Source organism: Myxocyprinus asiaticus, chromosome 44 (genome assembly GCF_019703515.2).
Source record: "Myxocyprinus asiaticus isolate MX2 ecotype Aquarium Trade chromosome 44, UBuf_Myxa_2, whole genome shotgun sequence".
Classification (NCBI taxonomy): domain Eukaryota; kingdom Metazoa; phylum Chordata; class Actinopteri; order Cypriniformes; family Catostomidae; genus Myxocyprinus; species Myxocyprinus asiaticus.
In genome coordinates this window covers 23921753-23939573 of record NC_059387.1, presented here as the reverse complement: position 1 = coordinate 23939573, position 17821 = coordinate 23921753, and the positions used below count along the sequence as shown (strand labels likewise).

At 37.9% G+C, this 17821-nt stretch overlaps 1 protein-coding gene across 1 annotated transcript; it reads right to left on the bottom strand.

Annotated features, from left to right (window-relative positions):
* Window positions 1–131: 131 nt before the first annotated feature.
* On the bottom strand, window positions 132–9675 carry LOC127434362 (chondrolectin). Its single transcript, XM_051687049.1, has 7 exons — window positions 9214–9675; window positions 5522–5867; window positions 3511–3668; window positions 3378–3428; window positions 3184–3270; window positions 2388–2484; window positions 132–1144 (listed from the first exon to the last, which is right to left on the bottom strand). The coding sequence occupies exons 1-7, from the start codon at window positions 9287–9289 to the stop codon at window positions 1060–1062; spliced, it is 900 nt and encodes a 299-aa protein (XP_051543009.1). The 5' UTR covers window positions 9290–9675; the 3' UTR covers window positions 132–1059.
* Between the last annotated feature and the right edge of the window lie 8146 nt (window positions 9676–17821).

Below are 17821 nucleotides of genomic sequence, written 5' to 3'. Positions count from 1 at the left end.
CAGACTTTTACACTGACTAATTTTTGTATATGATACTATTACTATTACTATGATGCAAACCATGTATTTACAATGTTTTAGCTGTGAAAGCACAATTAACTGCTTATTTTCTATATGCGATACTGTTAAAGGTCGAAATTATGAAATATTCACATGCAAAAAACTGCAAATATAACAGTGACAGCTAAAAGCAGCTTTGGTGTTGCATCTTACCAAAATTATGTACATTTCTGATTCCTTAATCTTTATGTTCTTTTCTTCTCCATAAGCTACAAAGCTAAATAACAGTCACTATATAAGCCAATACTTCCATAACTTTAAGAATGATCCTGTTTTAACATAAATTTAGGGCCATTAAATGATCAGTTGTATGTAACTTTACATTATATTTTGGCAACATTGCATGTGCATCATACTGTATGAGAAGAAATGCTCAACGAAAGTTATTAAATAGGCCTCAACCTTCTTAAGCAGTAAGAAATAAAGTCCCCTTTTTCTAATACTTCATTAACCTTTTGAAGCTGTCTTATGATGTTTCATGTTTTATTTTTCATGCTCTTTTAGAGATTAACTTCTTTACTGTGTCACTTGATTCAGTTTGTGTGACCCTATTCGCTGTCAGCGGGAACTCTTAATTCCCCTTTTTATGTGGTTCCCGCTTGTACTTGTCTTAATTACAGTAATTTAATTGCTCACTGTGTTCGGCGCCAGTTAGTATTCACCCTCCCTATAAGCAGTCCTCAGCACTGTCAGATCATACTATCTGACAGGAAATATGAAATGGAGAAGAAGGTCATGGGAGTGAATTGGAAACTAAGAACAGTTCTTGGAAAATGAGAGGTAATATCATAGATTTGAGTAGTTTGTGAGAGGCTGAGGAGAAGCTTTAAGTACAACATTTGTACAGAAAAGTGATACACGTGTAACTACACTGCACATTTTAACTTGTATTATGAAATCTCAGACACAACTACCAACCAGACGAGCATGTTGCTGGTTAAGCAACACAGTTGAAAAATCCAGCAAGCTGCTTAAATCGTGGAAATGATTTGCGGATCTTTAAACCTCCATGACGCTGTCTAACTTTGGCGTGTTGGAGATCCAGAGAGTTGATTGGTTAATGCTTGTTTTGGTCCGTGGTTTGCTGTACAAAACAAAGTAAATATTAAGAGTGTTAGAAAAGCTTATTATTTCTACTTTGTTCACATAGCTTTAATGTGGTGACCCTGGCATTTCATGTGGTTTTGCAGTGAACCTGTTAATGTTAGTAAGTACTGTATATAGGGAGTACAATAGCTAATTTTGGAGTAATTGGATATCAGTAGGACTAAAGAGCAGGTCTAACACACAATTTGCCAACTAGAATCTGTCTTTTTGCAAACTAAAATCTGTCTTTTGCATCACAAATGCAACACTCTATTACTTGAGCTATTTTGATCATGTTTCGAACAAACTTGTAAATGTAGTTGGGTATGTAATGCAAATGTTAACAGACTGAACCAGAGCAGCTGTTATTTGCCTCCTGTTTTTTTTTTTGCATCCAAGATTGTATTTAATTATGAGAACAAGTAGCAAACATCGTAAAACAGAGAAGCATCATCTGTTAAGGAGGCAAGATGTTCATCCAAAAGCTTTGAACTTGCTCCAGGAAGCCTTTTACTGAATAGAGCACACTCAGTCATTGCCAGTGATTAAATGCATTGTCTGCGCATCCACAGTCTGCCCCAGTGATCGAAAATATGTTAAAAAGACATCACTCTGTGGCAACGGGAGTCGTATAAACATAATAAATTACACAAATAAGGCACTATGTTATGTCTTGCCAAGCCTGGGTCAGGGGTTAAAGGGAGATGAACTATGTTTCATGCTCTGTCTTGAGGGGGTGCTGGTGGGGGGAGTGGAGGATGTGAATGGCTTGCTTCAGCAGTTCTGCTGGCCCCTGCCCTGCCAATCTGGATATCGATGGGAAGAGAAGTTGAGTTGGAATCTGTCTCCAGCGCAATGTGACGTAATGCAGTGGCTAAACCCCCCCCCAACCCCCCCAACCCCCCCAAGATATGCCAAATGCACACTATAATAAGTGTGTTGATGGTGATTAGTACAGACTAAGCTGTTTTGCCGGGCACAGTTACAAACAGCTGAATCTAATTAATCACGGTAAAATCTTTGGGTTAGCGAGGGAAGCAGAGGACAGTGTCAGATCTCTGTTAGTGAGCATAAATTCTGATTAATCAGGAAGTAATGTAAAGGCTGTTAGTGTCTAAAGATGCTGGTGCGACACTGACTCCCTGATGTGTTGCAGTATTTGGAGGAGACTGTGCTTAATAGGACAGCACATTAGCATTAGTCTTCGCAGCGTTTACAGTAATTTGGTCTTGATGGCTCACCTCTTGCTCAACATCTGGAAACAGCACGTCCCTGAAGCAACCAATATCAGCAATAGAAGGGGGATGGTGGGAATAATCACGTAGATTAGCAGCATACCTGTGAAGGGAAAACAAATCATCCAGCAGTTATTCAGTTTGGTTTATTTTAAGTTAAATCAAATGAAATCAAAATCTGATATATTTTTTTTGTTTGTTTGTTTGCTTTTAGTCCCTGTCTATTAGCTTTGCTGTCATCTATATTTAAGTTTAATCCTAAAAGTTGACTAAATTAGTCTTAAGCAGGTATGCATATTTAAATTTTAATTTGTTCTCTCCTGGGAACTTATCTAGCACTAAATATTTTTAACTAATCAAATGCACTCTAGAATGAGAATGTCCCTCTGCCTAATACTGCTATCCATCCATCCATGCTGGAACCGATCTCAGCTGAAGACAGGGAAACATCCTGGACAGGTGACTAGTCCACCATGTTTTTGGCCTGTGGGGGAAACCAGAGCACCTGGAGGAAACCCACAAAATCACAAGGAGAACATGCAAAATCCACATACAAACACTCTAGGTAAGCCAGGACTCAAACCAGGGACCTTCTTGCTGTGAGCCGACAGTACTACCCAGTGAGCCTCTGTATTAATACTACCAGCAAATAGCAAATAATGGTTCATGGCTGTGACAAAACTAAAGTATATAAGCCATTTTCAGAAAAGGGACAAGACCTTCAGTGCACCCAGACTTCCTGTTTTAAAAGAAAAGATGTTAACAATTTCATGGATTGCGTAAGGCTTTAAATAAAAGTTACTTGAAGGCCCTGGCACTATAGGTTGAGGGCTTTCGTCCTCGTTGCCGGGAGGTGTTCTCCTTTCCTCTTGTTCTTCTGTGGAAAGATCTGCAGGGAATATTATTAAGTCATTTGGTTATCAGTGTCAAACATCTGTAACTCTTCAAGTCAGTAGTTTAGTCAAATGTTGATTGATTTGATATTTGGCTGCTTACCAGCATCACGCCCTACAGGTCTGTCTCCCTGCTCTTTAACCAGATAGCTCTCTGCTCAGAACAACATAACAAACATTGTAAAGCTCTGAGCTAATCCACATAAGTAAATGAAAATACTGTGCAAATCGAGTACCTGGTTCATACTTGCAGATGAAATTGTGCTTCATATTGCACCTATCATCATTCCATTGATAGAGGTATGGCCCATCAGGCCCGGCGAGAGCAGTAGGCTGATGATACATCACCACACAAGCTTCTCCTCCACAGGATGGCTCATCAGCATACCAGTTTCTGTAGAACAATGATTAATAATAAAAATTAAAACCCAGATAATAAAAGCTCATCATGACAAACTTTGAATGTTGGATTGACAAAGTCTTGTTTGAAAGTTTAAAAAACATTTTTAAAAGACTTTGACAAACAAGAAGATTTATGGAATGAAGCAAATATACTGCATTAAAGGTGCAATAAGCAATTCATTATGGAGTGATGTGCAGAAAATCCTCCTTCTCTCTGAAAGATATCACTGAAATAAGTGTCCTGAGATATCTCACCGATCTTTGTGACAAGACTAGACTGTGTAAAAAGCAAACAAAAATGTGACCACAGGTCGCGGATACGTTCTTTCATCAGCCAATCAGAAGACTTTGATTTGCTTTCTGCCTGTCATTCATTTTGCATGTTCTCATAGTGAAGTAGTTGTAGCAGATCATTCAGGTTTAATGCCATATTCAGATTCATAACAATTGTCAGTTGTCCGGTGACGGTCTCAATGCTATCTTTGGAGGACGGTGTTTTGGAAAGAGGAGGTGTGTCTAATTTAATGGCTCAGTCTCGTGGAAGTTCCAGAATGGCAAAATTCGCTCACAGCACCTTTAAGGTGTTTAAAGAAAGACAGTGTTTACATTTGAACTGTTTGACATTTGAAGTTTGAAATCATGAATATTCCGAGGCAGCATATTGTCAGTGTTAGTCAGTGGGGTTTTTGATCATCTGCTACTACAGGAATAATGTACATCTGATCAGATAGAAAAGATATAACAACCACAGTCAGAAAATGCTTAAGGTCTGTGCCTAGGTTGGTTGACATAGCTGTTTTATGTCTCATAAACAGTTTAAAAATTAGGTTAGGGATTTTGGAAAACCTAAATCAAGTTTGTACAATAACCAGCATAATAAAGAGTGCTAATGCTTAAAAGAATATTCTGGGTTCAATACAAGTTAAGCTCAATCGACAGCATTTGTGACACAATGTTAAATACCACAAAAAATTATTTCAAACTACTTTTTTTTAAAAAACAAATCGAGGTTGCAGTGAAGCACCCAGTGAATGGGCCAAATTTTGGAGGGTTTAAAGGCAGAAATGTGAAGCTTATATTTTTACAAATGCACTTACATTAATTCTTCTGTCAAAACTCATGTATTATTTGAGTTGTAAAGTTGTTTAAATCATAATTTGTAGGGTCAATTTAGGGTTTAAGGCTCTACGGCATTATATTGTCATGGCAATAAAGTTGTAAAATTGGATATAACTTTACAAAGACAAGGTTAGTTATCAATTTTATCACACTAAAATCATGTTAACACACATATTGTTTACAAATTGTGGCAATACTTTTTTTCTTTTTTTTTTTTTTAAAGAAAAGGAGGGACACCAAAATGTCCACATAAACACACACATCCAACACGTGTCACCCCTCTCCCTGCCGGCAGTCTGGTTTCCAGGTTTCCCCAAGCTTAACTTGTAATGAACATGGAATATTCCCTTAAACCATAAAAGTAAAACTGTTATATCCATAAAAGTGATTAATCTGTGAACATGAACCATGCACAAAAAGTCGCTGTGGAGATGGGGGCGTGGTCGAGCGATGTTCTGTGGAGAACGAGGCCGGGAGAGGAAAGTGTAAGGATTGACACCTGGGGAAAATTATCTCTAACAGCTGTATTGTGTTGCAGTGAGAGCTGGAGAGAGATATATGGGCAGTCCAGACTTCCGGCAGGGAGAGGGGTGACACGCGTTGGATATGTGTGTGTGATTATGTGGACATTTTGGTGTATCACTGAAAAGTGATTTAAAAATAAAAATTCTCCTCATTTCTGGAGAGTCAAGAACGTGTTAGTCGCCAATCCATGTCCTATTTTACCTGAACTGTGAGACACTTCCATCAGTCCATCTGTAAAGGTTGGGACACGAGGCAAAGCTGCCAGGCTCCTGAGCATTCTCATTCTCCGCTCGAGTCAGGCCGATCCAGAAATCTCCGTCTGTGATGCTCGGCCCACTGGCAGTTCCGGAGGAGGAGGAAATGCTGAGTTCCTTCAGGAGGTGTTCGATGTGTCTCTGCTCTGCCACATTCTCAATGCTCAGCAATGAACCGCCGTCCATTTCACATGCTTGTAGAGCCTCCCAGAAAGCAACACGACTCGTCATGTCCCTGAAATATGCGATCTTATAGCACGGATGCTCAGGACTGCCCTGACACAATGTCTGACCTGATAAGACAAAATCCATACTATATTTTTCCTGATTTCCTGCATTTCTTATTAATACATTGAACATCAACATGCATGATGCTGTATTCACTACAGTACATGTCAAATGGATGGCATGCTTACTGATAAGTAAACCTCACAACAAACGCTCTTTCTGTTCAACTGTAATTGTTTCTAGTTGTATGGCAGAGTTTCTCATATACAGTGTATCCGGAAAGTATTCACAGCGCTTCACTTTTTCCACATTTTGTTATGTTACAGCCTTATTCCAAAATGAATTAAATTCATTATTTTCCTCAAAATTCTACAAACAATACTCCATAATGACAACATGAAAGAAGTTTGTTTGAAATATTTGCAAATTTATTAAAAAATAACAAATGAAAAAAATCACATGTACATAAGTATTCACAGCCTTTGCCATGACACTCAAAATTGAGCTCAGGTGCATCCTGTTTCCACTGATCATCCTTGAGATGTTTCTACAACTTGATTGGAGTCCACCTGTGGTAAATTCAGTTGATTGGACATGATTTGGAAAGGCACACACCTGTCTATATAACGTCCCACAGTTAACAGTGCATGTCAGAGCACAAACCAAGGCATGAAGTCCAAGGAATTGTCTGTAGACCTCTGAAACAGGATTGTATTGAGGCACAGATCTGGGGAAGGGTACAGAAACATTTCTGCAGCATTGAAGGTCCCAATGAGCACAGTAGCCTCCATCATCCGTAAATGGAAGAAGTTTGGAACCACCAGGACTCTTCCTAGAACTGGCCGCCTGGCCAAACTGAGCGATCGGGGCAGAAGGGCCTTAGTCAGGGAGGTGACCAAGAACCCGATGGTCACTCTGACAGAGCTCCAGCATTTCTCTGTGGAGAGAGGAGAACCTTCCAGAAGAACAACCATCTCTGCAGCACTCCACCAATCAGGCCTGTATGGTAGAGTGGCCAGATGGAAGCCGCTCCTCAGTAAAAGGCACATGACAGCCCGCATGGAGTTTGCCAAAAGGCACCTGAAGGACTCTCAGACCATGAGAAACAAAGATTGAACTCTTTGGCCTGAATGGCAAGCGTCATGTCTGGAGGAAACCAGGCACCGCTCATCACCTGGCCAATACCATCCCTTCAGTGAAGCATGGTGGTGGTAGCATCATGCTGTTGGGATGTTTTTCAGCGGCAGGAACAAGGAGACTAGTCAGGATCGAGGGAAAGATGAATGCAGCAATGTACAGAGACATCCTTGATGAAAACCTGCTCCAGAGCGCTCTGGACCTCAGACTGGGGCAAAGGTTCATCTTCCAACAGGACAACGACCCTAAGCACACAGCCAAGATAACAAAGGAGTGGCTCCGGGACAACTCTGTGAATGTCCTTGAGTGGCCCAGCCAGAGCCCAGACTTGAACCCGATTGAACATCTCTGGAGAGATCTGAAAATGGCTGTGCACCGACGCTCCCCATCCAACCTGATGGAGCTTGAGAGGTCCTGCAAAGAAGAATGGGAGAAACTGCCCAAAAATAGGTGTGCCAAGCTTGTAGCATCATACTCAAAAAGACTTGAGGCTGTAATTGGTGCCAAAGGTGCTTCAACAAAGTATTGAGCAAAGGCTGTGAATACTTATGTACATGTGATTTTTTTTTATTTATTTTTTTTTATAAATTTGCAAAGATTTCAAACAAACTTCTTTCACATTGTCATTATGGGGTATTGTTTGTAGAAGTTTGAGGAAAATAATGAATTTAATCCATTTTGAAATAAGGCTGTAACATAACAAAATGTGGAAAAAGTGAAGCACTGTGAGTACTTTCCGGATGCACTGTATAATGAGAAAGTCTCACATAACATTGTATTCATGTAATGATGCTGCAGCTATTTTGCACTAAAACATGCTGCACAACTTTGTGTTGCATTGTTTTTTAAATCTAAAATTAGCCCAAGTGGATTTTAAGTAATGAATAAACAGTGACAGTAGGAATATCCCTGTGTTCATCTAGTGTTTAGAAGTGGATGTTTTACGTTCTTCTGAACTACACATTTGGCTCTCATGATCTCACATCACAACATTTACTAACTTGAAAATGTAAGTGCTCCCACAATCATTACAACTTCCCACACTTAGATGTTTAAAGGATGCTTAGTTGAGGTGACTGAAAATGGCTTGTGAGTTACATAGTGAAAGGGAAAAAGCAAGGAATTAATGTTTGGGCGAAATCATAAATTAAGCATCTACATCAAACAAAATTTTTAAGTACACTAGTGGGCCCAAATGGTAACTGTGATTAATACACAGACTGTTAAAAGTCTAATAATAACATTAGCTCCCTGCCCGGGAGGTACTTTAAATAATTGCTTGGTCCAGATCTGCTTTATCATCAATTTAAGCCCAGTAATGGGCCAGGTTTAACTAGGGAAAACTAGACTCAGCATTTTCCAACCAGCTTCCTTAGCTTTCTTCCTCAATTATTGCCGTTCTTGCACAGTTTTTCTCCTTCCAGCTTGTAATGTTCTGTCACTTCTACTCTCTAACACTGCCACTTCCTTGCCACCTACATTAAACCCAGAGCACATCACATAAAATTGCTCAACATTTCTATTACACCCAGTATATCATTTTAGTTTAAGTGCATATAACCTGTAATCTTTCTGTCGATCTGTCTCTTTTCTAGTACTTTCAGCCTGGAATTATCATCTATATTACTTCAAGAGAGCCAATTTCACAAAAAGCAACTTTTATCTTTATTTATTTATTTTACAAAATCAGACCAAAAAGCTTTACAAACCTACAGGACCAGTAATCTTTGATTGAGTGGGAAAAAGTGATTTTGTCTTAGACTAATGATGTTCTGAGAGATTCCTCTGAATTAAAGTTACAAAGACTAATGAAGAATGAATGAAATGAATGAAGAAAGACTTAATGACATGTTCCAAAGGATGATATCAGAATATCAATACTTTCCATTTTGGGACAGCAACTAACGGTGTTTATTTCACACTTTACGATTATTGTTTATTATCTTTTAAAAATCATAAAGACAAAAAATGCATAGATTTATTTATCCAAAAGTCCAGGAAACAATCATTAACACAAAAAATAATTTTTAGCAAACTATTGTGTGACAGTGGGTCTAAAGATAATCATAAAAACAAAGTAAACATAAATAAACAGGGAGGAAAAACTTAAAGTAAAACCTTTTGCTCATTTAGAAATAAAGTAACATCTGGACACATTTATCCTCACAATCTGAACTTCTTGAAAACTGGAAAAGGTTCTTATGTGTAGCTCTCAATTACAGGGTCATCTGAGATGAATAAAAATAGATTTATTCCAAATATATTCAAACTTACCACTCACAACTCTCGCGCCATGGCAGCACGAGACCAAGACAGTCAAAGCACAAAGGGTCCGGAGTGCCGCGCGCATCTTCGCGTGCTTCACTGGCGCATTTGAATGAGGAGATGATGGATTGAAGTGCACACAGACTTCTTCAGTCGCCTTTTTCTGCCGTTTATTTGCAGAATCTCTTCTTGGTAGTTTTAAAAGACATGTTTTTCCCACCAAGCTTGGCTGACACTTTGTAAAACGCCTCTGAATCCTGAAAAGAATGAAATCGCGCCTCCACTCGAGTGGGATGTTGCTGCGCGAAATGTACTAAACCGCGCGAGAGCGCGCGGCGGCTCCACAATCTTTCCCTCGCGACAGGCTGGGCTGTACTGCAGGTAATCGAACAGGGCGCAGATGTTCATCACCTCCTTTATTAAGCGCAACACACGTCTCGATGGGACAGGTCAAAAACACATGGTGTTTGAGAGTATGGAAGTGGTTTAAACATAATTGGGTCAATGTTTAACGAGGGTGAGGTGATGATAACGCTCTTAACTAAAATGCGTCAAGTTTAGTGGACCAAAAAGGCGTAGTTTATTATGTCTTGTATATGGGTTCCTAGGTTCACAGGTGTGAAACAAAGCTAATGATAAACAGGTTTGTAGATTGCATGATGGACTTGGTTAGATTGGTCAGTGACACAATTATGCTCTAGTATATACATAAACACAGGTGGACTTTGAGTATAAGTGTACGTATTTTACTCTTCTTCTGGATTATATTCTTGTTCATGGTCAGCATAGCCTTTTGCGTAGGCCATTGTGTTTATCACTACTATCTTGTAAACACTAGACCACAAATGTACTATTGCTTGTATTGTTACAAATTAATCCCAGTGTATGCTCAAGCAGACTTGCTTTCTGTTTTTGTCTAGATTACCTAGCCTACAATTGTACCCAAGGGGGTACTTGGAAGATTTCAGTTTTGCTTTTTTTTTTAAAGTCTAAAACAGAAAAGCAAACCAAAAATAGCAGGGCTATCAATAGATTAAAATAACTAATCATGATTAATGGTATGATTTTTTTCAGGTAGGCCTACTTAAAAAAAAAAAAAAAAAAAAAAAAATCAAATAAAAACTCTCATAGCTGAAAATAAAGTATGTGCATAGACAGGCAGAGTTATATTTCTACAGTGCTCTTGTTTCATGCGCACATCTCTCTCCTTTACAACACTTTTAACATTATTCCCTCCCAACACGTCTCAAAGCAAAGAAACCAGTATCATTAAATGCAGCTTAATAACAATAACAGATTCAATATTTCTCGAATTGCATCAAAACACACCAGAAATGCAATTGCAATTGTTAATTATTAATTATTGTAATAATCAAAAGTAACTCAATGCAAATCTCCACAACTCTACACCACACTTTATACAGTATGAAAAAGAAATTGTTTTGGTGTCAATATGAATATGGTTGTATATAAAACTGATGTATATTGTTTTTTTTTTAAGGGACATACAAAGTCGGTGCCAGGATGAAATACGTGGGGGGGGGGCATGTGGAATTTCAGAGGGGGCCACATTTTGAGAATGATAAAAACATCTTGTTCATCTTGCACCGTGGAGCCTAGCCAGTCCGAAGGCTGTTAACTGAGATGTAATATGCATCAACACAAAAATGCTATTACTTATTTTCTGTTCCCTATTGATCACTTATTTCCCACTGCAAATGCCATTTTGTTCCTCAAGTGTTCGATAACGACACAGAGAAATTCTGTGACACATTATCAATAAAAAAGCAGCGGTGTTATTACCGGGACCCTTGTCTGTGGAGGTAATAAGGAGATCTGGCAGGAAGCACTGACAGCAGAGAAATGTCGGGTAATCACGAGAAATATGGAAGCTGAGTGCGCTAGCAGCCAGCTTGCAGAAAGAATCCCTTAACTGGGCCACGGGAGTGGGATAGAGCTGATTTTGCAAGCCTGGACAGTGGGCCCAGTCTGCAAGCTCTGCCAAAACATCAAATAACTCTTTTTGTTCTTGTCATCTGCTTCTTGCTCTCTCTGTCTTTTCCTTTTTTCAGATCAAGCTCTGTCACACTGAGCTCCTCCTATCACGGTGTTTAATTGCTCAGGAGTAATCAGTGACATCAGGTTTAGGGCCTCCTTGATTCACATTAAAGGAATGAACTGTGCTTTCCTCTGAAAAGATGGATGCAAAGGGATGTAATGCTGTACTTTTTGTTGACAGATGTTGTGACCCTTTTTAAAAGATTGGCTTTAAATGTATTCACATTTTTTGACACTGGAGACACCAGTCTGAGACACAGACAAATTTTAAGATATTAGTTGGAAACCCTGTGGAAATCTGACAAACAGCCAAATCCTTTAATAGAACACGTAATAGGATTTACTGTTCATTTGTGCCACCTTAGGATGCCCTGACCTATGAACTTTGACCCTGTAAACATAATTCCTCATTAGTATGTACTCTTATTGTCAAGAGGAGCATAATTCTAATTTAAAACCTATACTAGGATATTAGACCCCACTGCATATTTGGTTGAGCATTGTTGCAAAAACAAAAAAAAGTTAAAGTTTGCTATTAATTTACATTTACATTACATTTATTCATTTGGCATAATATAACAGAACCAAAGCCAACATAATAATACAACATAAGCGATTCATCTAAAGGAGACAGTAGTATGAAAACTGCTGCATTAAAAATTTTCAGTTGCATCAGAAAAATACTATCCAAGACAGATTAGAGTGCAACAAGATTAATATACAGTATATATATATATATATATATATATATATATATATATATATATATATATATATATACAAACACACACACACACACACACACACAGTATATTATGAGTGTATGGTCAAGTGCTTATGGAAAAGATGTGTCTTCAGCAGTAATTGAATAATAGGTCCCAAAGCATATTTGGTTCAAATGGTTCAAACAAAAATGTAAAGTTAAAAGCTTGATTTTAACTGAATTATTTATCTTTCATCTGGATTTTTCTGAGACATGGAGAATTGTGTCTTTGCTTTAGCATCAAATACCTTCCAGTTTTACACTCTTACACAAACTTACACTCTTGGCAATATATAAATGCTGACAGAAAGGAAAAAAAATCCATTGATGACTCGTACTGTCTTATTCCATCACCTTTCTTTGCTGGTTCTGTGGAATAGAGGTCTCTAAAGAGGACATAAGGGAAAACTCTGCAGGCTGAAAAATTACACGGTAAGGCATGTAGGGTGAGAGATACTGTCCTGTCATGGCTAACCCCACCAAGGATGTATGATTGGCCCCTCAAGCCTTCTGTTTAAATGAGAACAGGCTCTTTGCTGATTGGATTAAAGTCTACAGTTAGGCAATGTGAGATTAAGGGAACATTAAGGAGAGCGAGTACCTGGGATCCATTTAAGAGTCTCTGGATTCAGATCTATATGCATGTTGAGTCTAAATGTTCTTCCAAATCCAATAGCTCACATATCCAACTGATAATTGACCTGTATCATCTTTTCCAATAATTCACTTCTGGGATATCATAAGTGTGAGTTTGGCTTGCCTTGCATAAGTATTAGTGCTCTATTATTAACATTTCACATGAGTTGACTGGGATTGATCAGTGGTCCATACCACTGCACAAGCCATTTAATGGCTCCAAGGGAGAGTCTTGTTGGCCGAGTCGCAATAGATGTAAATGCAATTGATTGACTGTAAGAGTTGGTTTAAGTGATTTGGCCCTATAAATCTTGCAAGCCGAGTGTTGGTTACATCTGAGAGGAGCAGTTCACATCCTTCACAAGAAATTGCTTTTATTCTTTCATCTTGTAGGGTGTTTATGCACAAATTCAGGAGAGAGCCTGAGAGAACTAGAGGAAGAAGGACTTGAAAAAAGTGAAAGTGTAGTAAAATCAGCCAGAAAAAGCAAACCCATTTACGACCCCTATGAGACCTGAATGGACCAGGCTGCAATCTCGTTCTGCTCTACCTCATCACTTAAAGAGGTCATTGAATTCCACAACAGCCTTCCTGTCCAAAAAGGCACTGGCTCTCTGGGATGACATCAGCTGGTGACTGGGTGCTCATACCAGAATTAATGAAATCAGTCATTACTGCATGAGCCTAGACTAGCTCATGAAAACATGCAAAAACAAACACGTCACCCATGGATCACACAATGCATCTAAACACTTTTACTATGGTGAAGGACTTGCAAGGCAATATGTTTTATCATTAGCATTACATAAACAACAAAATGTATTAACTTGTTCAAATTTATTCAAATTATGTGGTAGCACAAGTGAAAGAGTGTTGCACTTGTGATGCAAAGGAACATGGTACGAGTCCTGAAGAGTATGCAAGTCGGCACATGAGCCATAAACGTCATAGAAGCAACACAAAATTAGGTGGTTGCTTCAGCAATTGTGTTTTTCATCTCACGTTTGCTTTTTATTACACTATCGCAGAAGTTAAGGTTTAGGGTAGAGAGGTTGTCAATTTAAAACTTGACAGAGCATGAACCTTAAAAAACCTCATCCATTTGGGAGAAAATGTTACCTGCCTTTAGCGACACACAGTTGGGGAAATGCACATAGAAATTTTGAGGGGCAGGGGCTCTAAACTTTTTTGAGGGGCAGTCAGTTCAAAATTTGTCTGTCGATGGCGAGGGGTGTTTTGTACGATCTCCGTTGGACTGGAAATCTCAATTTCTATTTCGCTATAATGATTTTTTAAGCTCTGTTACGTTTTAATGCTTAACAAAACTAATTAATTACACTTTTACCAATGGAGTAGGTAGGCTGTTAAGGTATCAAAATATTAGCCTTCATAATTAGTCATACATTTTGATTAAATTATTTTGTATTTATAATTGTTTTGTATTTTATATTTATTATAAAATGAAAAGGATAATTTGCACTATACAGGATAATTGACAAAAAAAAAAAAAAAAAAAAAGAACACACCTAGGTTTAGGTTATATTCACTGATTCAAAAACGTAATTTGCAAAACTGTAAAAAAATTCAAAATATTTTCCGAATTCTTTGTATTTATGGAGTACAGGGAGGTTTGGTTCATACAAAAATAAAAATAAAACTGTTGTTATATTAACGAATAAGCCAAAAATAAAACTGTTGTTACGTTAATGACTAAGCCAATATGAAAAAAGGATTATATCATGTCTGACTTTCTGCGCACTAACACAAACAGACGGTAAGTAGACTGCTGATTATGCATAATAGATTTGCAAATCATCCTGGGAACATTTAATGAAACAATATTTGAAATATAAATGAAAACTGTCACCTATACAAGCACATAAGTCTGATCTTTAAACCAAGCAGTCTCACAGACTTAAAAACTTAATGGCGTGTAACACGTCAAGGACAAATAATTATCGCGAGTAAAGGCGCAGTACAGTCTCGCTTACCTTTCCAAGTGTATTCTCCAAGTATTCCACATTATGCTTAATAAATCTTAACCTGGTCAAGAAAATAATAATTAACTTGTTTTGCTAATATAGATGCATTCGATTATGAACAATGAGGCAGAAATACAAACTAAACGTTCTTGATTTAAAGTGTGCATTTGTTTGCAAGAGTGCAAGTTTAATCTGAGTATTATTGGGTATTATTATAGTCATTATAACTGATTATTAAATTCTACAATCGATGCATCAAAGTTTCAGCATAATATTTATACATTTTACATGCCTACAACATACTATTATTAGGTGTAAAAAAAAAAAAAAAACAACATTTCAGTTGGGTGTGCAAGCTTTCATTTTGGGTGGCATTTGCACACCCTGGAACAGATCAGAGGGGCACCTCTGGAAAAAGGGCAGGGGCTCAAGCCCCTAGAGCCATCCCCTCTGCATTTGACTGCACACAGTGGACATTTCACCTCACAACTTCCGTGATCGTGTAATGAACCTCGTAATTAGCAAAAATGTCACCATAGTCACTTAGCTCTTATTAAAGGTATAGTTCACCCAAAAATAATAGGTTCTGTCATCATTTACACACCCTCATGCTGTGCCAAACCTCTATGACTTTATTTCTTCAGTAGTACATGAAAGGAGATGTTTGCCAGAATGTTAGCCTCAGTCACCATTCACTTTCACTGAAAAAATATGCAATGAAAGTGAATGGTGACTAAGGCTAACATTCTGCCTAACATACTTTTGTGTTCGTGGAAGAAAGAAAATCCAACCCAAAAATCAGGAAACTATCCTTTTAAGTCATTTTGAGTCACAGAGTGAAAAAACTATTGAAACCTGGCAAAGATTAAAAAAAAAGGTTGTTGTAATGGCTGCATTTCTCCCTTTTTAACTTCCATGTTGTATTTCCTAATTTAACTATGAGAGAGAGTGGGAAAAGTAGAGAGCTACAGTATGTTAGTATGGGTGAGTGACTTCTGTTAGGGCCAGGAATAGGGGTGTATTTTTCCATAAATTGCCACAATTTTCACAAATTGACTCTTATTGATTCTAAAAATGCATCCTCTCAAAACAGATCATCTGTAACTTCCATTTGCCTCCTCTAGTCACCATTTAAGTATAATTATCCAAGTCAATATACTGCCAGGCTGCTGCCACAGTTAACCTCTGAGTCACCAGTGACAAGCATCCCCACACAAATGTCTTCTCAGTCTGGCAGAATGACATGGTTCTGGGTTTTTAATTAAACGATTGTCTTGTCAATTAACAGAGATGTTCTTGGTACTTAATGAGTTCAAGGCATCTTTAAAACTGGCTTTGGTCAGCTGCAGATTTGAGGCCACAGGGGAACTGCATTTCCCGCAGATAGTTGTGGTTTAGCTGTAGAAAAAGCAGCATCAATTAGTGTATCATCTAATTCATGCCCTCACTTGACTCTGCTTTAATTATCTTCTGTCCTCCATGAAGCATTTATAGTTAGTTATATCTGGCAAAATCATTCTTAGTATGAACCATACTTGAAGTAATGTGATAATCTACATGTCATCCAGTTCAGTGACCATTAATCTATTCTCTAATGTATATTAGTTTAGTATTATTGCATTTTCATGCAGCTTAAGAATTGCTCTGCTGGTGCCAGGTGTCCTGATTTTCATTAGAAGTTACTGAAAGCAGTGAGGTACACCACAACCACCATCAAGACAACGGTAGAGTTTGATGAGTAATGAACCACGTCATCCACTTCAGTCATCTCCTCAAATAATATAATATTGATCAAATCTGCAACCTAGCCAAAACACATATTACACACACAAATCTACATTAGATACACAAATGTGTTTTTTTGGAGTTGGATCGTGTAAACCCATTTTATTGTTAAGCACTGACTGACTGATTACCTAGAGGAAAATGTGTTCTCTTCAATGTACTGAGCCTGATTTGCTGATTATTTTTTGTGATTACTATTTTAGGAACGTATAAAAACTTGATTATGCGAGCCACCACAATACGTGCTCTGAATGCACTGCCATATTGCAGCCAGCATTTAAGAAAATCAATTCACAGTTATGAATTGGCCTTGTCATAATCTCTCCAGGAGATAATGCATTTTCCAGCTATGGTTGTTGATTTATACAGCAGATGACAACCCACCAAAGAAATATGTAACCCTTCCAACTAAAAGACTACTAAAACCAACCACAGCTATGATCAAACTGAACCTGTGCCAACAAACTCGAGAGACAGATGTACATTAGGGTACAGATTAATTTATCATACTTGGTATGTCCTATAATGAACTATACTGGCTTCTGTTTTAATCAACAGAGTTCATTTAAACTTTAGATTTTATTACAGAATTAAATTGCATTGGTATAATGGATCAACAGCTGCATCACTCCATGACCGGATTTATAATCATGGTGTCTGAATATTTTGGTTGTGTCTGGAAATACACATCACAGCTTTAAAGAATACTGCTAATGGCACCATCCCTCCAAGCACACACAATAATTATTTATCACATTTATGTTTTTTATCCATGCCAGCACAGCAGGCACACCCTTAAGCAATGCAGCATTTGTGATCTGGAGTTTAGTCTTCTTGCCTTTTGCCAATGGGGCAAATATTGAGTCTAACCGATGGCCTCTAGTATTTCTACATAGTACATACAGTAAAATAATTAGAAATCCTCAACTAGGCCTATTAATCTTTGCCAAATCGACCAAATGCCAGACCAACAATCACTCTTGATTACCGATACAAAAACGTTAATAATTAAGATTGATTTTCCTTCCATTTTATTCACCACTTATAAAACATTTTGCTTCACAGAAAAATGTAGCTGCACATTGTCAGAGTGATTAAGGGTAGGGTACATCTGTTTTTATGCAATCTTCAGGCATAACCCAGAGTGTTCTGTGCTGCACTATTTCACCTTCAGAATGTTTGATAAGAAGTTTAGAACTCATGTGACACATTTAGTGTTTGCACCACTGTTGTTTATGACCCCATCTTTCTGATATTGGTGGAAACGCACACACTAGTATTCAGTTATCACTTGTTATCATTGAGAAAGATAAGCCCCAAGAGAATAATAGTTTTATAGGCCTATGTATTACATATTTAAATGCATTTTTGAAAATATACAGCCTTTAACCTT